The sequence below is a fragment of the Epinephelus fuscoguttatus genome, linkage group LG17 (assembly GCF_011397635.1).
Source record: "Epinephelus fuscoguttatus linkage group LG17, E.fuscoguttatus.final_Chr_v1".
NCBI classification, from domain to species: domain Eukaryota; kingdom Metazoa; phylum Chordata; class Actinopteri; order Perciformes; family Serranidae; genus Epinephelus; species Epinephelus fuscoguttatus.
The window spans coordinates 4,993,906-5,020,937 of NC_064768.1; the positions used below are offsets into that span (position 1 = coordinate 4,993,906).

Sequence of the window (27,032 nt, forward strand, 5' to 3'; positions counted from 1 at the left end):
AGCCCACCACAGCTCAGCCTGATCCCTGTACCATCAGCACAGAGCTGGGCATGCTGAGGCAGGACAGGGACAGCTGCAGGAGAGAGCTGAGCCTGCTCAGGACTGAGATCAGAGAGCTGCATCAGGACAGAGAGCAGCGTCTAGCAGCACTGACAGCTCTGACAGAGGAGGTGGAGGAGCTCAGAGGAGAGAGAGAGGAGCACAGGAGAGAACTTACCTCTCTCTCAAAGGAGGTGAAGGAGCTCAGAGGAGAGAGAGAGGAGCACAGGAGAGAACTTACCTCTCTGTCAAAGGAGGTGGAGGAGCTCAGAGGAGAGAGAGGAGCACAGCAGAGCACTCACCACTCTGTCAGAACAGCCTCAGGAGAGAGGTGGAGCTACACAGGACCTGGATGAAAAACTAGACCACAACCAGGACCCTGTGAGCAGCCAGGACCCACCAATCCAAGAACCTACCCACCCCCAGCTCCACATCCAGCCCACAGACCAGCACCTCCTCATTCCACCAGACCAGCACAACAGAGAGAGAAGACAGACATTGTCCTCCTCATCGACTCCAATGGAAAATTCCTAAATGAAAAGAAACTTTTCCCCACCCACAACGTGGCTAAAATCTGGTGTCCAAACACCCACCAAGCCATAGACCTGCTGTCAGAGGAGCGGCTTGGATCTCCGAGTCACATCATCATCCACACTGGCACCAATGATCTGCGGAGCCAGCAGGAAAGGGTGTCAGAGTCACTCAAGAGAGTGACAGAGAAAGCCTCCACCACCTTCCCCAACAGCAGAGTGGTCATATCCACTCTGCTCCCAAGGAAAGACTTCCACCCTGACACCATCCACAGGATCAACAGCAGCCTGTCCAGAGACTGTGCACGGAGACCCAATGTCCACCTAGCCCACCACCCCACCCTGGACATCAGCTGTCTCTACGACCACGTCCATCTGTTTAAAAGCACAGTCCCCATCTTCGCCCAAACACTGAAAAGCGTCGCTCTCAACAGAGACCAATCCACGGCCCGCAGAAAGAGCACATCAGCCCACACCCCCCACAGAACACCAAGACATCCTCAACCAACATCCAGACCAACACAATGGAGACAAGACCACCCTCAGCCCCACCCACATCATGTCCAAATCAGACCCCACAAAGGCAACCATGATCCCCCTCAAGCCAGACCACAGTCACTCCTGTCCCTAGGGGCCCCACCCCAACCACAGCGACAAGAGCCACACCCTGGCTCACTGAGTTATGCCCAGGTGGTCCGGAGAGCAGCAGAACCAACCTTAACCACCCCCCCACACAATGAACTGAGGGACATTCAGCAGATGCTCAGCCTGCTTTGCTCTCATCTGATTGGACAGGTACCACAATAGACACTGTATGAATTATTATTAGAGTATTTCTTGTGCTCATACAGTTTAAAAAAAAAAAAAAGGACATTTACACTGTACATAAGTATTGATTATTTAATATACCAGTTATTGATTTGTTACCTTTTATAATATGTCATGTAGATACTCTTAAATTATTTTCTTTGACTTAGTAGTTTATCTCATTTTGATCACCAAATGCAGCCTTTTGAGTTTTAAATGAAATCTAAATCTTTTGTCATCTCTTGTTTGAATGTTCAGGGTCTGAGATCTTCTGCTCTTGGCCTTAAGAACAGGACCTCAGACTTTATTAGAGAGTTAGAAAATGCAGATGTGTTTATATTGCAAGAGACTTGGTGTAGAGGAGATGTCTCCACTCGTTGTCCCTCAGGCTACATAGAGATAATGTCCCCGTCCACCAAACTAAAGGGAGTAACACAAGGAAGGGATTCAGGGGGAATGCTGATCTGGTATAAGGCAAACCTTGTACAATACATTGAATTAATCAAAAAAGGAGAATTTTCAATTTGGCTCAAAATCAAAAAAGACCTTATCACCACAGATAAAGATGTATTCCTGTGTGCAGCATGTATGCCCCCATCACAATCCCCTTATTTTAATGAAGACAGTTTCTCCATTCTCGAAGATGAGATTAGTTACTTCCAGGCCCAGGGAAGTGTACTGATCTGTGGAGACCTGAATGCCAGGACTGGTACAGAACCAGACTTTATCAGCACACAGGAGACAAACATATACCTGGTCAAGTCAGCATCCCCTCCCTTCACACCGAGAAACAACTTTGACAAAACTGTCAATAAAAGTGGGCAGCAACTGTTACAGCTCTGCCGAACATTGGGTCTGTACATGGTTAACGGTCGGCTTCGAGGACTCATTCGGTCTTTACACTCATAGCTCTCCTCTTGGCAACAGCACAGTAGACTATGGCATCACCGACCTAGACCCCTTCTACCTGAGAGCATTTACAGTCAGCCCCTTAACCCCTTATCAGACCATAGTAAAATCACACTACATTAAAACGACAACAAACGACCCTCACACAGTAGAACCCTGCAATCTGACCTACAGAAAACAACCTTATAAATGGACAAACAAAAGCAAAGACGAATACCAGACAGCAATCAAAAATCCAGTCTTTCAATCCCATTTAGACTGTTTTCTTTCCACCTCGTATCCCCTCAATCAGGACGGCCTCAGACAGGCTGTACAGGACATCTACAACATATTTGACCATGTGGCAGACTTGTCCAGTCTGAAAAAGCGCCAGCACCACAGACCAAAAGACCCGACCAATGACGAGTGGTTTGACACAGAATGCAGACAACTGAGAAAAACTCTCAGAAATGTGTCAAATCAAAAACACAGACAACCTGACAACCCTGAGCTCCGCCTCCAGTACTGGGAAACACTGAGAGTATACAGAAAAACACTCAGAACTAAAAAAGAACAGCATGTGAGGCATCAGTTACAAATAATTGAAGAGTCCATTGACTCTAGTGACTTCTGGAAGAAATGGCACTCTTTCAGCAAACCACAAAACGAAGAATTGGCTATTCAAAATGGTGACATCTGGAAAAATCACTTTGAAAGTCTGTATACTGCTGTTCCCCTGAATTTGGCCCAAAACAATCTCCTCAACAAATTACAAATTTTAGAATCCGTCATTAAAGACAACCAGAACCCCCTAGACTACCAAATTACTGAAGCAGAGCTGCTGGCTAAAATCCAGGCACTGCAGCCAAAGAAAGCCAGCGGTCCTGATGGCATTTTAAATGAAATGCTAAAATTTGATGACCATAAATTTAACATTGCCATATTAAAATTATTTAACCTTATTCTGGGTGTCGGACATTTCCTGACCTCTGGAGTGAAGGAATCATCACACCAATCTTTAAAAGTGGAAACAAATTCGACCCAAACAATTACCGAGGCATCTGTGTCAGCAGCAATCTGGGGAAGTTGTTCTGCAGTATCCTAAACAGCCGACTGCAAGACTTCCTCAGAGAACATGATGTCCTGAGCAAGAGCCAGATAGGATTCACACCCAAACATAGAACAACAGACCATATCTACACCCTTCACACCCTCATTAATAAAGACGTCCACCAAAACAAGAGGAAAATCTTCTCTTGTTTTGTAGACTTCAAAAAAGCATTTGACTCAATTTGGCATGATGGACTGTTCTTAAAATTAATTGAGAAGGGTGTAGGGGGGAAGGTCTATGACATCATCAAAACCATGTACAGTCATATGAAATGTGCTGTTAAAATTAACAACATGGAAACAGATTTCTTCCCCCAGAGTAGAGGAGTAAAACAGGGCTGCAGTCTCAGTCCCACCCTCTTCAACATTTATATCGATGAATTGGCCAAATCACTAGAACTATCTGACATCCCTGGTCTCACTCTGTCTGACACACAGGTTAAATGCCTACTGTTTGCAGATGATCTCATATTGCTGGCTCCATCAAATGAAGCACTACAACAGCAACTGGATCACCTGCAAACCTTCTGTCAGACCTGGGCCCTGACAGTTAATCTGGACAAAACCAAAATTATGATATTCCAGAAACGACCCAGGGGTCAGGGAAACCACACCAGGTTTTTCCTGGGCTCTCTGAGGTGGAGCACACACACGACTACACATACTTAGGACTACACATCACGTCCACGGAAACTTTAACCTGGCTGTTGATGATCTCAGAGAGAAGGGAAGAAGGGCTTTCTATGCTATAAAGAAATCTTCAAACATTAATATACCCATTAGAATCTGGCTCAAAATATTCAAATCTATAATTGAACCAATTATTCTGTATGGTAGTGAGGTGTGGGTCCTCTTGCAAATCAAGATTTTGAAAAATGGGACAAACACCCCATCGAAATCCTGCATACAGAGATTTGCAAGAGCATCCTCAGAGTGCACAGGAACACCCCCAACAACGGGTGCCGAGCTGAGCTAGGCCAATTCCCCCTTTTAATTAGAATTCAAAAAAGAGCCATCAAATTTTATAAACACCTTAAAACAAGTGACCCCAACTCCTACCACTACAAAGCTCTGCAATGCCAAGAGGAGAACATGGAGAAGAGCCCCCTCAGCCAGCTGGTCCTGAGGCTCAGCTCCTCTAACAACACAAGACCTCAGCACAGCCCTCACACAATCTGGACCCACCAAATTATAGAGAAACAAAAGAACATTACATTAACTATTGGACATCGACCACAAAAACGCAAAGCAAACTTCAGTGTTATTTGGCTCTAAACAGACAGTACACGGTGGCAGAATATCTGAGCACCGTGACTGATGAGAAACTGAGGAAGACTTTGACCATGTACAGACTCAGTGACCACAGCTTGGCCATAGAGACGGGCAGACACAGGCAGACCTGGCTGCCCAGAGAGGACAGGTTGTGTGAGCTCTGTCCACACAGACAAGTGGAGACAGAGACACACTTCCTGTTGCACTGCAGCAAGTATGGACACATCAGAGCCGACTTCCTCTCAAAAATAAAACATAAAGTCACTGACTTTGATTCTCTGCCTGATCAAACTAAAATGCAACACATCCTTGGAGAGAACAGAGTCAGCAGCTTAGCAGCAGCAACATATGTCAGGTTATGCCACAGCCTGAGGGACAACCATCACAACACCTGACACACCTGTCTATATTTACAGTCCTTGTAACTCACCATCTACATTTTTCTTTATTCATTTTTTCCCTATATTATATATTGGTGTATTGTATTGTAGATTGGTGTATTTTGTATTATATAACATATATTTAATCTTTTTTTTATAGTTTTCTGACTTACTTTTATTATTGTACTTTATTTGTAAATTTTTAATGTCTTTGGCAATATTGTTAATCTATAGTCATGCCAATAAAGATTATTGAATTGAGAATTGAGAGAGAGAGAGAGAGAGAGAGAGAGAGAGAGAGAGATGCAGGTAATGACAGTAGCTTACAACAACATTATTGAAAGTAATAATATTATAGTTCTGGCTACTGTGGTACAATATGTTGAAAGTATGTATTAATATCTGGCAGTATACAAGTGTGACAATAGTCGTGTATAATAACAGTAGAAGTATGACTAATGACTAATGATGGCAGCAGCAGCAGGAGGCATCTGGCAGGACCACGGCAGCAGCACAACCACACACGTCACGCTGTCCAGGCACCGCTGCGATATGAGTTAATCTGAGAGACAGTGGAGCACAAAGGCTCCGGAGAAGAAGCCGAGTTAGTGACATCCAGAATGGCCGGGTTAGCAAGATGCAGTAATAGACTACGAGAGAGAGAGAGAGAGAGAGAGAGAGAGAGAGAGAAGAAGAAGAGAAGGTGTCCGGTGTATTATAGAGGGGTCCTCCGGCAGACTAGGCCTAAGTCAGCCTAACTAGGGGCTGGTACAGGGCAAGCCTGAGCCAGTCCTAACTATAAGCTTTATCAAAGAGGAAAGTCTTAAGTCTAGTCTTAAATGTGAATACGGTGTCTGCCTCCCGGACCGTAACAGGAAGATGATTCCACAGGAGAGGAGCCTGATAGCTAAAGGCTCTGGCTCCTGATCTACTTTTGGAGACTTTAGGGACCACAAGTAACCCTGCGTTCTCAGAGCGCAGTGTTCTGGTGGGATAATAAGGCACTATGAGCTCTCTAAGATATGACGGCGCTTGACCATTTAGAGCTTTATAAGTTAACAGTAGGATTTTAAATTCAATTCTGGATTTTACAGGGAGCCAGTGCAGAGAAGCTAAAACAGGAGAAATATGATCTCGTTTCTTAGTTCCTGTTAGTACACGTGCTGCTGCATTCTGAATTAGCTGGAGAGTTTTTAAGGACTTACTAGAGCTACCTGATAACAGAGAGTTACAGTAATCCAGCCTAGAGGTAACAAAAGCGTGGACCAATTTTTCTGCATCTTTTTGGGTCAGGATAGGCCTAATTTTTGCACTATTACGCAGATGAAAAAATGCAGTCCGTGAGGTCAACATTTAAATGCATCCAGTACTTTGGTTGAGTTCTGGGTGGTATGATCAAATAGTTGTATTATGGCATCTTTTAAGATTCTGGCAGTATGACAGTATATCAGGGTATTGTTTTAATTTGTTGCATGACTGGGCCTTTATATAGGTTTATTGTGTCTTATTCTACAGTCAGGACTGCTTAGAATGCCTATAAAAACATTTTTATTGCCATATTTTCATTGGCCACTTTATTAGGTACAGCCTGCTAGTACCGGATTGGACCCCCTTTTTAATTCTTGGTGCAGATTTGTCGGCTGCACATCCATAATGTCAATCTCCCATTCCACCACATCCCAAAGGGGCTCCATTGGACTGAGAACTGGTGACTGTGGAGGCCATGGGAGTACAGTGAACTCATTGTTATGTTCAAGAAACCAGTTTCAGATGATTTGAACTTTGTGGCATGGCGTGCTATTTTGCTGGAAGTAGCCATCAGAAGATGGGAACACTGCAGTCATAAAGGGATGGACACAGTCAGCAAAAGTACTCAGGAAGGCTGTGGCGTTTAAACGATGCTCAGTTGGTACTAAGGGGCCCATAGTGTGCCAAGAAAATATTCCACACACCATTACACTAAAATCTTTTTGTTTACACCAAATTCTGACCGTACCATCTGAATGTTGCAGCAGAAATTCAGACTCATCAGACCAGGCAACATTTTTCCATTCTTCTACTGTCAAGTTTTGGTGAGCCTGTGTGAATTGTAGACTCATTCTTGTTGTCAGCTGGGAGGAGTGGCACCCTCTGTGGTCCTCAGCTGCTGTAGCCCATTTGCTTCAAGGTTGGACGTGTTGTTTCAGAGATGGTTTTCTGCATACCTTGGTTGTAACGAGTGGTTATTTGAGTTACTGTTGTCCTTCTATCATCTTGAACCAGTCTGGCCATTCTCCTCTGACCTCTGGCATCAACAATGCATTTTGGCCCAGAGATCTGCCGCTCACTGGATATTTTCTCCTTTTCGGACCATTCTCTGTAAATCCCAGAGATGGTTGTACGTGAAAATCACAATAGATCAGCACTTTCTGAAATACTCAGACCAGCCCGTCTGGCAACAACAACCATGGCATGTTCAGAGTCCCTTAAAGACACAGTGTGTAGGAATTTCTCCCATCTAACGTTGAAATCGTATATTGCGTTTAAATAGATAGCGCACTCTAGCGCCTCACTTTTTTTAAATGCGTATTGCCACTACAGTAGCCGCTGTCAGGTGATACTTCATGGAGTACTCATTCATTCGACTTTCCCTTACGTCTCAATGCCAGCGGGCTCCTACACAGACACACGCAAAGCAAGTTGACAAACCCCCTCCTCACCATGCTGGCTGTGTTTACAACGTAGGACTGTTGGGGTGGGTGTAAATCGAAACAAACCAATCACGTCTTGTCTTTTGACAACTGACAAGTGGCTCAACCTCACACACCTCATCCCTCTCCTCGCATCACTACGCCACTGACAGCGGCGCTGGCCTGTGATTGTATTGGCCTAACCTGCCTGCTGGGAAAAAAATGACAGGCAGGCCAGCTGGCCAGTAACAGAACAGAACTTCGGGAATAGTCCCGGTTCTCCCTGTGTGTAGTCCAGGCCTGACTCTTAGCATGAATTAGGCTAAATGAAATGTCCCTTGGGAAAAAAAACATAGGCTACATTACAGTTAGCAGATGTAAGACTGTCACTTACCACCGCTGTCTATGTCCAATAGGCCTACAAAGAAAACTACTGATGGAGGTAGTGGGTATACAATTTTTTTTATTCCGTCAATCCTGCACCAATTAGGCTAGTGTGTTTTTCTACTGATATGCTGCCTGTGGTAACAAATCACATAGGCTAACCAAGCCAATGAAAAAAGCTAGCTGTAGGCTAATTTAGGCAGTAAAGTTTACTTACCTGTCGAGAAGAAAGCAGGCAACTTCAGCGTCCCTTTTAAAACCTTTCTCCTTCAGCAGCTCTTTCCACCTGGGAAAGGTTACCCTGATGTTGACCCTCATTTTTTAAATTCGCCAGTCATGTTGCCTTTTTGATTCCCTTTTGTGCTTTCTTAGCAACAAGAATTCTGACTCCCGTGATTCTGCATATGCATGATCCTGCATTATACTCAAAGAGTGGGACTTTGTTATGCTGCAGTAGTGCAGGCTTTCAAATTTGCCGGGGTAGTGGCGAAGCACCTCTTGCGCCTCTCCTTCGGCTTCTCCAGGGCTGCCAACTTTTCAAAAAACCTTGGAGTGAGATTCAGCGGGGCCGACCACAATTTTGTTGTTTGGGCCTACACATTAATACCTATTTATTATTACCTATTAATATCACACACAATTATGTTTTAATACTTCATTTTTCTTTTCTTTACCAAATACAACAGGTAACTACAAAACCTTCATTTAACATAATGTGGCCTATTACATGGACATATTCTTCAAATAAACACAAGAAGTTTGTGCTCTAGAGAAAGGATCAGCACTCAGTGAATAACCTCCTAAGCCCTATCATAAGCTATTATGGCAAGGCTTAACTATACAGACCAGTGAGCAGTGATAACTAACATGTCTTTGGGGTCATCAGGTGGGAACTTCCTTTCACCAGTGTTTCGTCTAGTTGGTCCCACGACACCTCCAGGAGGCTAGACAGTGGCGTCCCAGAGACAGTCTCCTAATGTCAGGTCTCACTGCTCCCCACAGTGACCGAACAACCTCCTTTACCTTACCTATACTACCACAGAGGAGGTAGACCCAGGGAAGGAAGCCTTGTTAGGCTATCACACTCCCCCACCGAGTTAGGCTGTACAGTCTACCTCCCCAAGACGAGCCCGCACAACGATTTCTACCTTACCTATACTGCCACAGAGGACGTAGACCCACGGAGAATAGCCTAATTAAGGCTATAACACTCCCCCACCGGGTTAGGCTTTACAGTCTACCTCCCCAAGATGAGCCCATAAGACAACCTCTTTTTCCTTACTTACACATGGCTTTCTCAGCCCAAACAACACTGCCACCTTCAACAAACCCAGGCTCCGTTTATGCAAGCTCCAGGTAGAGACAGTGCCAATACTACCTTTCCTAGCACATTCACCATAGTCTATTTCACACGCTACATCGCATAACTCCAATATAAGCTAAAGTTAAAGGAGACAGAAAAGATAAACTCACAGGATCAGTGAACACACTCACCTTGCAGCATGGTCTCAAACAAAAGGGATTCAAATAGGCCACTCCCACACTTAAATAACCTTCCTCTTCCTGGATTTTCTCCTGAGAGGACTGATTGGTGGATCTCTCCATCCGATCTCAAGGAGTTATGTACCCTGCTTAGTAGTTCCCCCTGCTGGCCCCCAACTGACATTATTCCTCCTCATCCAAATCCACTGACTACATCTAGCTGCTTCATCTGACATTTTCTTTACTGTAGCAACAAGTGGCTGCCCAGTTTGGCTATCACTAGAGCACACTCTTTGTAATAAGACTTGTTTTCTTGTCTCTTCTTCTAAGAATACTCTTAAAATCTGGAAGCAAATCAAATGACACATAAAGCACCAAATACTTATATTGATAGTCCAATATGTAAAAATCATGCGTTTGTCCCAAGCTTAAATTATCCAGTTTTCACAGACTGGACTCTTCAGCTTATCAATGGCATGAGAGATTTCCTCCAATATTCCTCTTAATACCTCCCCAATTTCTGATGAGGTGGACATGATAACCCTTAGTACACATAACGTTATTCATCCCTACAACAGGAAATACCTTTTCCCTAACCTAATATGAAGTGTGCCCTGTACATGTGAGCATTTTTGATGATTGCCTCGTTCAGTCCTTTCGTCTTATCACATTTAATCATAGTTGTCTTTGTTTTGTTGACGGGCAGTGGCGGCTGGTTTTGAGCCACGACTCCTTCTGTTCTGGCTCCCAATAACACAACAACACCACATTTAAAGACTCCTGTGAAGCCTACAGCCCTATAGTGGAGAGGCAGGTTTTGCCTCCAGCTAATAAAATTATGTCATTGTGATTCCGGCCCTTAAAGGGTCTGTGACGGTATCTGTAAAATTCTTATCACATTGAAAATCAATATGTGGTTCATACTGATTCATACTGGTTCATCCAGTATATCGACTAGCACTACTTTGGTTTATGACCAAATACCAACATTCCCAGTTAGAGAAAGGGTAAAAAGCAAAGCAAGACCAGTTTGGTCTGGGGGGCCCAAATCACTAAATCCACCCCCGTTATCAGACAGAATGGAAATGGAATGCAAACCCGGATACTAAAAAAAGTCATTTTGTGGGGGTTATGATGCTAAAATGTATCCATTGATTCATGTCATCTCTTTCTCAATTTAAGTCGATAGGAAAAAGTCTTTGGGGCACAATGGCATGTCACGACAAGCTCAGAAGGTGTAATTCCACTGTTTTGTCACTACAAAAATTGGCCAGCACACTTCCTGGGGGCCTGATATCCAGGCCAAAACTTCCTCGTCCATGCATCGTCATTTCAGCTAATCTCTACGAACAAATATCTCAGTATGAAAGCAGATGCATTTCTAAAAAGTGTTATGAAACTAAAAATGTCTAGAGATCTGGCATTTGGTGTGTGTGCGGCGTGTTGCTCCTGTGTGTTTGTATGTTTTTTGGAGTTGTTTTGTGTTTTCTGAAAGACATTAAGCAGGGTATTTCACGACAAGTATGACTACCATGATCAAGTATTTAGTGAGTTTGTGTGTCCTGATCGCCTTTCTGGAACCAGTATTTGTGATTTGTACTACACCAGCAAATCCCATGACATGCCATGGAGGGAGGCTCACCTACTCACGGGAGACTCTGCTGGATCTGCGGCTTGCTTCCCTGGATCTACAAGCGACACCTTTTTCCCTGAATGGGATACCTCAGCATCTACTGAGGAATTACCACATCAAGTGCATTTGTAGGAAAAGAGGATCCAGAGGAGGAATACGGAACAGAATGAGGAGACGAGGTAGGAGGCTGCCACTACCTGCAATAACTCTCTCCAACGTGTGGTCATTACGCAACAAATTAACTGAACTTTCCGCACTCATCAAACTTGACTCCGACTACCGTCAAACCAGTCTCTTTTGCTTCACGGAGACTTGGTTGTCAGAAGAAATAACCGAGGTCAATATAGATGGATTTAAGATCATCCATTTTGACAGAGACACTGGGATGACGCGGAAGTCGACTGGGGGCGGGCTTTGCATGGCTGTAAACACCAAGTGGGCTGTCAACTTCACTGTCAGAGAGACTGAATGCAGCAAACACCATGAAATCATGACAGTGTCGTTCAGACCTCACTATCTTCCCCAAGAATTTACACAGATCACAGTTATCTTAGCGTATGTCCCTGGACCTGACAACGCATTTGCAGCAGAGCGAATTGCTGACTGTTATAACAGAGCTGTCAATCAGAGCAGCGATCAGCCTGTCTTCCTGCTCGGGGATTTTAACAGATGCGATGTCACCACACTGCTCCCAAACTTGGAGCAGTATGTCACCACACCTACCAGACTTGACAGAACGCTAAATCTGTGTTTCGGTAACATACCGGGAGCCTATGTATCAAAGCCCCACCCACCACTTCGTTGCTCCGACCACAATGTCATTTTGCTGCTTCCAAAATGCAGACAAAAACTAAAAACAGAAGATACACAAACAAAAACTGTTCAAGTCTGGAACAATAACTCTGTCGAGGCATTAAGGGACTGCATGGAGATCACTGACTGGGAAATATTTTTCCAAAGCTGTGAAGGAGACCTAAATCTGCTGACAGACTCTATCTCCTCCTATTTGACCTTCTGTGAGGGCACTGTTATACCAACAAAACAGGTCAAGCTGTATCCTAACAACAAGCCTTGAGTTACCAAGGACCTGAAACAGTGTCTGAATAACAAAAAAGTTGCATTCCTACAGGGAGACACACACAGAGTGAAACAGTTTAATAGTGAGTTGAGAAGGAAGACCAGGCTGGCCAAACTCCACTACAAAAACAAAGTGAAGGAAAAATTCACCACTGGCAATGCAAGGGAGGCATGGCAGGGACTTAATACCATGATGGGCAGAGCCCAGAATCCAGCCCTGATCCAATGTTCTGACCCCGCCACCTTTGCAGAACAGCTGAACATTTACTACAGCAGGTTCGACATGCCACACCCCCAGAATGACTGGACTCTCACCAGCAGTAAATGTCCATCAATCATGGTGGATAAAAGGAAGGTTGCATCAATACTGGGCCGCATCAACCCTCACAAAGCCTCTGGCCCTCAGGCTCAGGGGCAAGGTGCTGAGGGAATGCTCAGTTCAGTTGGGTGATGTCATCACTCAGCTATTCCAGCATCTCCTTGACTCCAGCTGTGTCTCACGGATGTGGAAGGAGTCCACACTTATACCGGTGCCAAAGAAATCCAATGCCAGGGAGATGAAGGACTTCAGACCAGTGGCACTCACATCCATACTTTGTAAGTGTATGGAGAGGGTGGTGAGTGATCACCTCACTGCTATGGTGGTGGACAGGCACACAGTTTGCCTATAAGGCAAAGCGTGGGGTGGAGGATGCCTGTTTGACTCTCCTGGACACAGTTTGCAGACACCTGTACTCCTCACACCCTCACACACGGATTTTATTCATGGACTTTTCTTCCACTTTTAACACAGTCAACACGGTCACCCTCTGCAACCGCCTCCTGGATCTACAAGTCAACCCATCACTTATCCTGTGGATAAAAGACTTCCTGCAGGACCGGCCTCAGTATGTGGTGGTAAATGGTTTTAAATCCCAGAACATGATTTTAAACACTGGTGTCCCCCAGGGCTGTGTTTTATCACCGATTTTATTTTCCATTTACACAAACAACATAACAAGCAATAACAGTGACATTTCCCTTTTTAAGTATGCAGACGATATGGCCCTGGTGGCCCACATCAAGGACCATATGTCTCTGGCTGCCTACTATCAGCAGGTTAACACCCTGATGCTCTGGATGAAAGAGAGCTCTCTGGAGCTTAACATCTCCAAGACCAAGGAGCTGTGTTGTGGGGGGAGGTGAACATCTTCCCCCCAACCTCTCTTTGAACCTCTGAGGCTGAACGGGCAGGCAGTGGAGCAGGTGGAGGCTTTCCGATACCTGGGCACAGAGATTGATACCCGCCTGTCCTTCTCCCAGCACACAGACGCTGTGTACAAGAAGGCTCAGCAACGCCTGTTCCTGCTGAGGAAACTCAGGAGCTCGATGTCAGATTTTAACAGCTGTCTACAAATCACTCATAGAATCTGTACTCACTTTTAATATCACTTCCTGGTTCACCTTCACCTCTGTTAAAGACAACCTTCACACTTAAGTGAGGGCTGCCCACTGCTGGCTCTCAATAAGCCCAAATGATGCCCTCACCCAGCCCAGACAGGGCCCACACTGATTTTGTGGTCTCTATGGGCCCACTTAGGGCTGGCCTGAGGGCCCCGAGTGGGCTGTCCGCACAGGGGCCCTCAGAAGTTGGCCCTCAATAAGCCCAAATGCAGTGTGGGCCACCCCCACTGGGCCCAGACAAGGCCAGCACTGATGACTATCTCATACTCCTCATATAACCATTTAGCTTTAGTTAATGTATACATTAATATATTTTGCTACACAGTGGATACACTATTTCACACTGACAATTATAACAGAAGTTCCTTTGGGAAAAATAGATTCTCTACATCAAGTAAGAACTGGCTTAATCAAAAAACAATGAATTTAAATGGGACATAATGTACTTTTGGGGTTTTTCTCCCTTATTTTTATTGTGCAGTGTGTAGTGTGTGTGGCTTTTTTATGCATGTACAAGGTCTGCAAAGTTACAAAGCATGTAAACCTATTCTAGTAGACACCTAAAGCCAAAGAATGAACCTGAAAAATAGCATTATATATCACTTTTAACAATAAATCAATATATACTCACAATTACGTTATTATGTATGTTCTACCCCTTTTCTATACACATGTGCCAGTTTGGCTTGACTCAGTTTGACTCAGCATGTCAACCTAGCACGACAGGGATTTGCATTTCCATTACAACAGCCCTACTTGCTTGAAGGTGTGTCTAACTAAAGAGTAACTTAGCTTGAGTGGAGCAGCTGTAAAACAGCAAACCAACACTGAACTTCCAATAAATTCTTCACAATAAAAGTCCTTTGTTGTGTTATTAGCTTTTATTATGAAGCAGCAAACCAGCAGCCTATACAGTTAAAAAACAAACATGACAGGATAATACAACAAATACCTGAATGCCAAAACAGTGACACAGGAGAGAAACTATGCTGGAAAAATGATAAAAATGATAGTGAAAGCATCCCTACTAGGGTTTACCGATAATTTTTAAATATTGCCCAACTCAATCCCTAATTAGTGTGTGTGTGTGTGTGTGTGTGTGTGTGCGCGCGCGCGCTCACACATTTTGCGACCGACCAAATCAATTAATTCCCTGTGTTCATCTGTGGGCGGGGGACAAGGCAATTTGGGGGGACGTGGTAATGGGGGAAACCTGAGGTTTCTCTGGATTGTAGAAGACGTTGGTAGCGCTCCTTCCATCCACCTGCTCTGCCTCTGGAGTTCCGGAACCACACCTTAATCTCCTCCTCCACTTTGGAATCCAGAGGACTTGGCTGGAGGCCACATTTTCTTACAACCTCTAAAACAAAAAAAAAAAAAAAAAGATATATTAAACAACAATGTGTGTGGTAAGCAATTTCTTCATATGCTAGCCCTTTCATTGATTGTATTGTAACACTATACATATATGTTCAAGTTCCAGACACTACTGCCTATTTATTAGCTAATATCTTGGCAAAACAATGTATGAAACGCCAGTGAATGGGGCCAGCCAGCCTGTTTAAGGTTGATGTCATTCAGTACCACATTGGTTTCAGTTGTTTTAATTGGTGATGTCATTAACAACAAACCTCCTTCACGAGGCTCAAATGCTGCTGTAAACAAAATTGAAAGGGAAAGAAAAATATTAAGGAGTTGTGCTTTTTTGGGCAATTTTATAAAACATCCTGTTCTTGAAGAACATGAAGAGATTATAACAGCGAAAGACAAAAAAAGAGGCAGATGAGCCCTGGTGTGAATGTAAGAGAGAGGTGTAGGTGTGCGTGCGGAGAGAAAAAAAAGGTGAGCAGATTATCAGATCAAAGGAATAGTTGAGCATTTGTAACCCTGGGCTCAAATACTTTGTTTTCCTGTCATCTCTTTGACTGCGTCTATTAGAATAAAGGCAAAAGGCAAAAAAAATAAATGAATAAAACAAATAAAAATAAATTAATTAATTAAAGAAAAATAAATAAATAAATAAAAAATGAGAGAAAATCACAGTCTCAAGTCTATGCATTATAACTACAATGGTGCATTGCTACACTGAATTATGGAAGACCTGACATTTCATGTTGTCTAAACAATAACAATGTCAACTCTGCGCTCAGGAACATGCTGTAGGGCCTACTGATACCTTGTCAAATCTTAAGTCTTGCTCTTCTCCGTGATGTGGAGGTGAATAGATTACAGAGTAGAGGACCATGCTGCTCTGCAGGCAAACTGAAGGGACAGCCTGTCTTCAGTGTGCCTCACTGCCACTCTGAAAACACACACATAGTTATTGTAAACACAAATTTCAAACTTAACCCCTCCTCCTCCCCTCTTTAACTGCAATGTCAACATTACTCATGGCAATATATATTAGGGTTTGGTATTGCCACTGATTTCCTGAATTGATCCGATTCAATCCGATATCATTGCGATTGGACAATTTTCAGTTACGATACCAATTTTTGCTAGTATGCAAAAGAGATTCTCAGAGTTTAGTTTATTTAATTTATCAAGGGACAGTGTGCAATAGCATTAATCATTTACAAGAAATGAGGAGATGGTTGCACCAGAGTTAGCTATAACTGCTTATTTCCATCTGTAGTAATAGTGTAACATTTACAATGAATTATTCTTTAAAATAATAAATTCACAACAGGACTAAAACTGAATATTTTATAACTAAATGTTTCTAGAGCAGCAACAGTAATATTAAAACAACAAAGTCACACTATAAACTTAATATCTCACTGGAAACAAAATTAAAATGTCAGTAAAATAAATTATATTCTTGACATCACAATACTGAGTTAAGTTTAGAAAGAATAAAGAACACAGATATCAGTCAGTATCAGTCCTCCTGTCCTCCCTGCTCCTCCCTCTGCTGCTGAGGAGACTCAATGTCTGCAGGTCACATGACCACCGCCGGTAAGTTTTAAGATATGAGATATGAGATATGAGAACTGAGCTAAACCGTTGTAAAGCCGTGTAAAGCCTCTGTGCTTGTTTATAGCATAATATTAGCGGTGGTGGATGACAGACTGCGGACAGAGCAGATTGAAATATCACTTTTCTACATGTTTACATGTTGCTGATAAGCTGTATTGATAAAGTCTTAACTTTTTCCTCAGGGAGGTTTTATTGCACTCTCAGTAACAAGCATAATTGTCATCAGCTCACATCATCTTCACCTTTCTGTCTCCACTGCTGTGTGTCTGTGTGTGTGCATAAAAGTGGCACAGCAGCCAGGACACACAGACAGCAGGAGGAGACGCTGCAGCATGATAATAAACTGCACCCAAATGTAAAAAAGTAAGTTAACCGTTACAGATAAAAGAGCCGGTACATTGGAGCTTCTTAATACTACAGTCATTCAGAGCTAAGCTCTGTGGCTCATTTACTACCGGCGAGATTAATGGGGTTAAAGCTTCATACATCCATAGGAAAAGTGCATATTAAAAGATCGATCTCGGATTTTACGACTCAATATGGGGTCATTCCAGTAAAGATTGATTTGGATGAATCGATTTATATTATATATACAGTACAGGCCAAAAGTTTGGACACACCTTCTCATTCAATGCGTTTTCTTTATTTTCATGACTATTTACATTGTAGATTCTCACTGAAGGCATCAAAACTATGAATGAACACATGTGGAGTTATGTACTTAACAAAAAAAAGGTGAAATAACTGAAAACATGTTTTATATTCTAGTTTCTTCAAAATAGCCACCCTTTGCTCTGATTACTGCTTTGCACACTCTTGGCATTCTCTCCATGAGCTTCAAGAGGTAGTCACCTGAAATGGTTTCCACTTCACAGGTGTGCCTTATCAGGGTTAATTAGTGGAATTTCTTGCTTTATCAATGGGGTTGGGACCATCAGTTGTGTTGTGCAGAAGTCAGGTTAATACACAGCCGACAGCCCTATTGGACAACTGTTAAAATTCATATTATGGCAAGAACCAATCAGCTAACTAAAGAAAAACGAGTGGCCATCATTACTTTAAGAAATGAAGGTCAGTCAGTCTGAAAATTGCAAAAACTTTAAATGTGTCCCCAAGTTGAGTCGCAAAAACCATCAAGCGCTAAAACGAAACTGGCACACATGAGGACCGACCCAGGAAAGGAAGACCAAGAGTCACCTCTGCTTCTGAGGATAAGTTCATCCGAGTCACCAGCCTCAGAAATCGCAAGTTAACAGCAGCTCAGATCAGAGACCAGATGAATGCCACACAGAGTTCTAGCAGCAGACCCATCTCTAGAACAACTGTTAAGAGGAGACTGCGCAAATCAGGCCTTCATGGTCAAATAGCTGCTAGGAAACCACTGCTAAGGAGAGGCAACAAGCAGAAGAGATTTGTTTGGGTCAAGAAACACAAGGAATGGACATTAGACCAGTGGAAATCTGTGCTTTGGTCTGATGAGTCCAAATTTGAGATCTTTGGTTCCAACCGCTGTGTCTTTGTGAGACGCAGAAAAGGTGAACGGATGGATTCCACATGCCTGGTTCCCACTGTGAAGCATGGAGGAGGAGGTGTGATGGTGTGGGGGTGTTTTGCTGGTGACACTGTTGGGGATTTATTCAAAATTGAAGGCACACTGAACCAGCATGGCTACCACAGCATCCTGCAGCGACATGCCATCCCATCCGGTTTGCGTTTAGTTGGACGATCATTTATTTTTCAACAGGACAATGACCCCAAACACACCTCCCGGCTGTGTAAGGGCTATTTGACCAAGAAGGAGAGTGATGGAGTGTTGCGGCAGATGACCTGGCCTCCACAGTCACCGGACCTGAACTCAATCGAGATGGTTTGGGGTGAGCTGGACCGCAGAGTGAAGGCAAAGGGGCCAACAAGTGCTAAACACCTCTGGGAACTCCTTCAAGACTGTTGGAAAACCATTTCAGGTGACTACCTCTTGAAGCTCATGGAGAGAATGCCAAGAGTGTGCAAAGCAGTAATCAGAGCAAAGGGTGGCTATTTTGAAGAAACTAGAATATAAAACATGTTTTCAGTTATTTCACCTTTTTTTGTTAAGTACATAACTCCACATGTGTTCATTCATAGTTTTGATGCCTTCAGTGAGAATCTACAATGTAAATAGTCATGAAAATAAAGAAAACGCATTGAATGAGAAGGTGTGTCCAAACTTTTGGCCTGTACTGTATATATATTTATATAGGGTGAATATGGGTAAATTGGGACACTTTCTGAAAATTTACATTGAACATAATTTTTAGTTATGAACCAAATGTCTTAGCCCATCATATCACACCATTCTAAATAGCTTGTGATCTCTACTATACTATGTAGAAGAAAAAGCAAAGAAACATTAAACACAGGATGGATGACCCTTCACTAAAAACTCACTGACCCACAACCAAAATTTCCAGGTGCTATTGGTAAAGTTGGACAACATATATTGCCAAACTGGGACACTTGCAACATCATTAATATCATCACTGGTACTCTAAGGGCTCTAGTTTCCCGGCGCAGCGCAGGGTGGCGCAGGGTGGCAAAGAGTGCTGAACCCCCTGCAGAGCTAGTTTCAAGCAGTGCAACCCGAGATGCACTCAGTTTGGAAGTTTGGCAGACCGAGGTGCGCTGAGATGGGTGTGGCGGTGCAGCAGGGGGAGGTGTCGACAGATCCAGCTTGGCGCAGTGACAGTTTTGTGCCAAAAGGCTTCACAGAAGGTGCGCTAAAAGCTCACCAGCTGAAACCAGGTCTACTGTCAGCGCAGGTGGAGCGCAGCCGGTGTAAGCCGAAGTTTGGTTGACCGGCGGACAGTGCGCACGCGTCACCAAAACCTCACAGGCAGGTTTCCAGAATATCAGGCACATTAACAATGCAATAAATACCTAAAAAAAAACACTATTCAATGCAACTATCTGCAATCAAACATAAATGTATCTCTGTATCGACTGTCCCGTCACATCTGATGTCAGATCAAAGGGGATTGGCACCGTTTGGCACGTTTGGCACGCGTAATGCAAACCCAACCTGATTTGATTAACACAGCTGCAAACTAATGAGTTCACATCCCTCTCAACCAACCACAAACAGCCACAGCATCAGATAGGGAGTATATATTCAGCATCTGTCATCTTAGAAAAGTCAAAAGAAAAGAAACAGAGTGAGACTGCGAGAGAGAGAGAGAGAGAGAGAGAGAGAGAGAGAGTGCGTGCACACAAGAGAAACGCAACATTGATTTACAATTGTGGTGACCGCCTCCCAGGCTACCTTTGCATCATCAGCCCGTGGAGGTCTGTTCGCAGTTCCGTATATTCGGACATTGCGAGCTTGGACCTCCCAGACCAAAACATCAGTTTCCTCCTAGGAGAAGTTTGGCCGTCTGATGCTGCTGCTCTCTTCTGCCATGGCGAATTGAGTAAACTCTCAGTACGCCTCAGCTCGGCGCATTTAAGGGCGAGGAGAGGGGCTCATTTGATTGGTGTGATGTGTGTAAAACCCACTCCACGCCTTCTCTCCTCCCTCTTTCCGACCTGCGCAGGTAGGAGGGACGGAGGTGGGATAGAGGAGTAGCTGCGCCAGCGTGCACGGTGTGCCAAACAACACTACACTACACTGAAGGGCTTGAAATTGCGACCAAAAAGGTCGCAATTTCGAGCCCTGCAGTGTAGTGTAGTGTTGTGCTTGATGACAAAATTTCAACTGTGCGACCTCAAAATATAATTGGGAGCACAGGTGCGAGTGTAAATAATTCTTCTGGTGTGACTATTTTTCCCCCCAAGTCGAATGTCTCATTTACAAGAATGTCAGTGGCGTTGTGCTAGCCTACGTCACACGCTTCATTTACTCTGATTGTTTTTCCGTCTTTCCAATTGCGTGGAGGGGCACTTTGAGTGACAGCTGTTGATACAGCCCCTCGGGAATAGAGAAAATGTACAGTCCGTGTCCAGACCCATTCGCGTTTTGCGAATTGGGTATGGAAACGCCAGGCTACCACTGAACACCACTGTGAATGAAAGAGCAACCTTAGATGATGATAATCAGTATTATCATCATCTAAGGTTGCTCTTTCATTCACAGTGGTGTTTAGTGGTTCAGTGGTGTTTTTTCTAAAAATGTCTTCAACTGAAAAAGTTGTTAATGATAAGTGTACTATACACATACAATGTAATGTATACAGTATAATGTTGACTTTTTGTTGCAATAAAAAAAATTGATTACACTGTTGGTGCTTCTTAAATTACGGTGGGCGCTCCCAAAATTTTGCTGGTGCTCATAACTTTCTGAAGTTAGGAGCACCAGTGCTACCATGTAAAAAAAAATTCAAGCCCTGCACTGTCAATAAATATTTGACATTAAGTGAAAAAATTGGTTTAAGAACCAAACATAAGTTAAAATACAGACTTACCTTGGAATACTCGGCTTGAAAAACTTGTTGTTGTAGCAGGTTTCATGCGCAGTGATACACTGTTCTTCAGCAGACAAAATATTTCAAAAATCGAATCAGGAACAAACGGGGACACTGTCCAAGAAATGACCATAAGAGTTGAATTAATATTTCTGTCACAGTCGAAGAAATAACATGTCATTTAAAAAAGTAAAGTTACCTGTCAGATATTAAGGACAGTTTAAAACATCATCAAGTCCGCCAGGGCGTGTACATCCATGAGTTGGCCCTCCCTCCTGCGACCCTACGTCACACCCAGTACCCAGTAAGCACCCGGTAAACACATCATGTGCCATAACCAGGAGGATCTCCTCTTCACAAAAATAGCATCCATTCATTTTTAACATTTTTAAATTTTGATTTTATTATCTTAAATTTTTTTTTTTTTGTCATTGTTATAATACAATCAAAATGAATGTCAAATTCAAGGTAATACCTATCACAATCAAATAACAATAATATAATATAATATCATAGAAATTAATTTACAGAATATAGGTATAGTCTTCGAGTCTTAATTGTTCTTTCTGATTTGGAGATTTGGAATCCTCCCCCCTAAAACTGGAAGTCTGAAGTCAGTTCATCTTGTACAGGAGCCTTTCAGCTATTCACTTAACTGCCTCATCTAATTCATTAATTCATTCTCTTGTCTCAATATGCCCCTGTAAATATGCTGCCATAATCTCTGATTTTCACAGGCAAACACACACATTTGCCTGTTTGCTGCTATTTATTCTTCTCTTATAAGTTGCAAACTGAGGCCAGGTGAAGAAAAAATATTTAAAAAAAACTGTCTATGGATAGGATATCTCCAGGCTACCCAGCAAATAATAACATTTAGGCTGGACAAAAAAGGGTAAGATGATCACAACCTTATTTGGAGGGAGTATGGACTGACAACCCAAAACCTGTGTGGGCCCAGAGGCAGAAAAGTTGCTGTGGGCCCGAAAGGGCTGACATACACTGGGCCTGTGTGGGTTTTCTGTGGGCAGTTTGCTAGTGTGGGCTGCCCAGTGAAAGCCGGCAGGGAGCCCAAGGAAAAGTTCTGCTGTGGGCCTCACCTGGGCCAGCCCACACTGCGCCTGTTTAGGTTTGGTGGGGGTTGGCCCTGGCCCACAGTGCCCACAAAAAGCCCACATGGGGCCCAAATGGGGCCCACAGGGGCCTGTTTGCTGGGCAAACAGAAACCACAATACTTCTGATAACAAAATCTTGTCCTGTTGCCTGGATCCTGCATACATCTGCAGATATCTGGTAATGGATTAGAGGCTAAATTTACAGTATTTCAGGTGGAGAATGTTGTTTTTTTACTTAAAGTCTGACTTTGTTTCTGTCCTCAGTCGCCAACCTCACCTCTGTGCTCCAGCTGCTGCCAAGCTGTGATGGCTGTCTGCTCTTTAACGTCAACAGCACTGCCAGAAACCTCAAGAAGTTACTGGACAAGATGAATTTCAACAGCAACGTTACAGAGGATGAGATCAACTTTCAGGCTCTTTATTTGATGAGTAAGAAGGAATGATCCAGAGGGACAAAATAACACATTTTATATTCAAAGCACTCGTTGAGCATTTCTGTTGTTTTGTTTCCAGGCAGAGAGTCGACCCTGAAGGACTCAGACCTGGAGCATTTCAAGCAGCAGGCGAGCTGCCTTGGCTTCTCCAGAGAGCCAGACTTCCTCTACGACCCCAAGAACGGTGCTTTAGCTTTTAAACCTATCAAATTAAACTATGAAATCAAGATGTGTGATGTCAGACAGAACTGAATTCTTTATCTCTTTTCTCTCTGCAGAGTTCTGTGCTGAAGGCGAGGGCGTTAAGATGACATCTGACTAAATTTAAGAAAAACTTTAATGAATATTTCAAACTGAAACTGAGGAAGAAAAGAGATAAAAGGTGACTCAAACAACAAACATGTGGTCCTTGTTTTGTGTTATTTAGTTCAAGAAAATAATGTGCACAATACACAGATGCAATTCTGGTCTGGCCATGCTTTGAACACCTGTTGAACCCTAAAATCCCCCAATTGGGAGACCTCTAGAGCTCCTAATAAAGGCCTGGTGTGTATCAATACACTGATAAGAAGAATATAGTGATGTTGCCCATCAAATTTAACAGCAGAACCTCAGCTACAAGGCTGTAAAAAACTTTTTACATGCCCCAAACTCAGTTTTAAGATCAACTAAATAAACAACAACAACAACTAACTCCAACAACTCCAAACAGCACCGATATCCCGACCCACTCCGTATATTTCGGGCTCTAACTCGACCACACGTTATTCAAAACACACGCCGTTCATCTCAAATGAAAGCTGAGACACTCTTTCCACATGTATCACTCTCCCTTTAACCATCACAGAGCTACAGCCCAAAGAACAACAACAGAAATCTCTTTGCCAAAATATATTCGTAATATGGCTCTTACCTTATTAATTTCGCTGTAAAATGTGCATTCTGCTGTTCATTCACGCTCCGTTTGCGTACTACCGGAAGTTGTCCGTTGTTCAAATGAATCCGGGCGGAAAAAAAGGTTCCGGGGGAACAAAAACAATGACCACTCACAGCAGCCGACATCTCCCCACAACGCGTTCTGCTGACTCTGCTTGGCTTACAGTGCTGTCACTCTCGTTTTGGTGGGTATAGCATCATTCTATTGGCTCTAATGAATCAAATGAGGTGTCAACCACTCAAATCGGCCAAGCCGTCGCGGAGATACGGGCCTCCAAAGCTCAGAATAGAAACTCAGGTTCAAATGTAGTAGGTGCATATTGGTCAGTTTGGAGTGGGAAATAGAGTTTAAAAAACGAAACAGACAGTTCTATGTGTATACCCTAAACATCAGTAGGGATTTACAGAAAAAAAAAAGAAAGAAATAGGATTGTACATGACAAAAATCACATGCAAACATGATGCAATTTTGGAAAGCTCGTCTGAATTTTCTGCACTAAAACCTCTCTTATGTTGTTCTGCTTCACTTTATCAGAATCAACCTTTGCAGAGTTAATGTTCACATATTGTACTATGATGTGATAGAGGTTTAGAGCTGCTGCTGCATCATTCCAAAGGGATACTCAACCTAAAAATGCTTTTTTTTTAGGCGAACCTCAAAATATTTCATTTGTGCTGTGTGCCATCTTCATTTACTCTTCACATATAACACATATACTGATATTTACACATCTCAACAAATCTCACAAGTGTTCCCTTTACCATGACACCAAAAGTATTCAAATAGACCTTGTGGTTGTAGAGATATATTCATTTCATTATGGATATGCAATTTTCGAGCAGAGGTCTATAAAATAGGGTCAGGGTTTGTGTCAGCAGTAGCCTACCATGAAATTAAGGTGGGGCACAAGGTGAAGCTCCAACTGCTTTAAAAAATCTGCTCTGTACGCCATCCAGAATCTTAATAACATCAATGGGAGTCATTTACTATATGTGCTAGAAAGACTCTCACTCTGCATAAAATAAGTGCGCACGAAAACTCACCATCAGATTCATGACACATGCACACCAGCTGATTTTGTTTTTACCACTGTGTTTGTCAATCAGAATCATTTTAAACTGACAGGCGCATGCTCGCTATCTGCAATTAGCATACTGCCACACCCCCATTTCTCCATAGCAGAACATGTGTTTACCCAGAGGTGGATCATGGACAAAGCAGTGAAGTTGTTTCTGCACCCATATTAAGTGTCGGACCTTCAGTGAGCGTCTGTGAATGTCTGAGCAGTTGTAAACAGCCAATGAGCCGTTTGTCACTTAAGACATGTTCAAAAATGTCGGTCTCTGATGCACTCTCTCCTGAAGGCACAGACTGTAATATCATCCAGATATGATATCTTAACACCTGCTTGGAGGAAGATCACAAATTTATACGTACCCTGCATGCTTATTAAAAGGCTACCAATGAACATATGCACAATTTCTATTAAATAAAAACTAAGACATTCTGTTTTTATAGTTGAATTTTTGATAATAATTGATGAGGATGAAAGAGTGTCAGTTTGATACTTATTTAATACATTTGACCAATGCAGTAGGAAATTTACAGTTTTATAAGGCCTTTTAAATAATTATGGTTTTAATATTTTATGCATTTAGTTAAAAGATGTGTGTTTACATTTTCTAAGATAGCTGGGCCCTTATCATTGATGCATACACATGGGCTAAGGCAGTTCTACATTTGTTCAGAGTACACAAATAGACCAAAGACATGCAGGTTAATTGGCGACTCTAAATTGTCCATAGGTGTGAATGTGAGTGAATGATTGTCTGTCTTTGTGTCAGCCCTGTGATAGTCTGGCGACCTGTCATGGGTGTATCCCGCCTCTCGCCCAATGTCTGCAGGGATAGGCTTCAGCCCCTCTGTAACCCCCACTAGGATAAGCGGTTACGGAAAGTGAATGAACAGTTTTTTACCTGACAAAAAAAAACAACAAAAAAAACACGTTAACAGTAATGCCTTGGGCACCTAATAGAGGTAACATCTTACTTTTGGGGACCTGGGGCCTGTATCATGAAGCGAGATCAACCTTTCCTTACCCAGACCTATCCTGGGTTGACTAACCCTAACAATGGCAATCAGGATAATCAGTATTACGACGCGGGATATCAGCTCGGTAACTCAACCCAGGGTTGTTTTATCAAGAGTCGTGAACACGCACGCAGCAGACCAATCACAATCATGTCACTGAGCGTCACTGAGCGTCACTGAGCATCCTGACAGAGCGCCATATGTGAGGAAAAAAGAAAGTATTTCTCATGTGAGGATCAGAGATTAATTCTACTAAAAAATGAGGAGGAGAAAAGCAAGATTACAGAAAAGGCCAACACCATGGCAGCTGCAGGAGGAGGAAACATGCGTGGCAACACATAACGGGATGAATAATGTTTAGTTTTAGTTTAGATTAGTTTATTTGCACATAATGTTAAAAACTGACAGTATAACTTTTACAAGATTAAAAACAGAAAAGTGCCAGAGAGGTTAGAAGCCACTAAAGGCTTATCAAAGAAATTCCCCTGTCAAAACATCAATGAAATCACATAATATTTATTTTTAAATCTTTTTATTGAAATTTTCAAAATTATATAGTCAAGACACCAAACAACACAAAGTACAAAACACATCAAACAAATATATAAGTAAATGAGGGAGAAAAGGGGAAAAAAAGGAAATAGAAATAAAATAGTTAATAAAATAAAATACATTTATACCTCTATACCCGTGTGTGTGTGTGTGCGTGTGCATGTGTTTGTGTGGGTGTATGTGTGCACGGGTGTGGGTATATGGGAAGGGTGTCAGGGGACCCTACATCTGCTGTTTAGATACAAATTCATGTTCAAAGTAAAAGAGAAATGGCTGCCAAACTTTGAAAAACTTCTTAGTTGAGCTTCTTGTAAAGTATTTGAGTTTTAAATAGCTTTAAATATGCCATAACACTTTCTATCCATTGAGAGTGTGATGGTGACTTGTTAGATTTCCACTGTAACAGTATTAGCCTCTGTGCTAGTAGTGAAGAAAAAGCCAGTGCATCCGTCTGAGCCACTGACAATGAGACTTCCGTAGGGGCTATCCCAAATATTGCAATTGCTGGGTCTGGTTGTATATCTTTATCAAAGATATATGAAAAGGTCTCAAAGATAGCCGCCCAGAATGACACCAGGGCCGGGCAAGTCCAAAACATGTGATAAAGGGTGGTTTCGTCTTGATGGTAATGGGAGCAAGTTGGGTCCGTCCCTGGGAACATCTTAGCAAGTTTGCTTTTTGAGAAGTGGAGTCTGTGGATTTTCTTAAATTGTAATAACCCGTGTCTTACACAGATAGATGTTAAATGGATCAGTTCAATTGCAAACTGCCAAA

General features: G+C 42.9%; 1 protein-coding gene and 1 long non-coding RNA gene across 4 annotated transcripts in view; one reads left to right on the top strand and one right to left on the bottom strand.

Moving 5' to 3' along the window:
• Window positions 1-27,032, top strand: part of LOC125904306 (uncharacterized) — a 102,097-nt gene that overhangs the window by 44,768 nt on the left and 30,297 nt on the right. For 2 of the 3 annotated variants that reach the window (XM_049601642.1, XM_049601643.1), the window contains exons 4-6: window positions 22,509-22,673; window positions 22,758-22,862; window positions 22,957-23,077. The exons of the other annotated variant lie outside the window; for it this stretch is intronic. In XM_049601642.1, the coding sequence (XP_049457599.1) occupies window positions 22,509-22,673; window positions 22,758-22,862; window positions 22,957-23,000 (314 nt within the window). In that variant the 3' untranslated portion in view covers window positions 23,001-23,077. Of the gene's footprint in view, window positions 1-22,508; window positions 22,674-22,757; window positions 22,863-22,956; window positions 23,078-27,032 lie in introns of those variants that run through there. 3 annotated transcript variants of the gene reach the window in all.
• LOC125904339 (uncharacterized) lies at window positions 14,655-23,676 on the bottom strand. Its single transcript, XR_007451428.1, has 5 exons — window positions 23,592-23,676; window positions 21,329-21,412; window positions 21,130-21,243; window positions 15,891-16,016; window positions 14,655-15,074 (listed from the first exon to the last, which is right to left on the bottom strand). It is a non-coding gene; the product is annotated as an uncharacterized LOC125904339 (long non-coding RNA).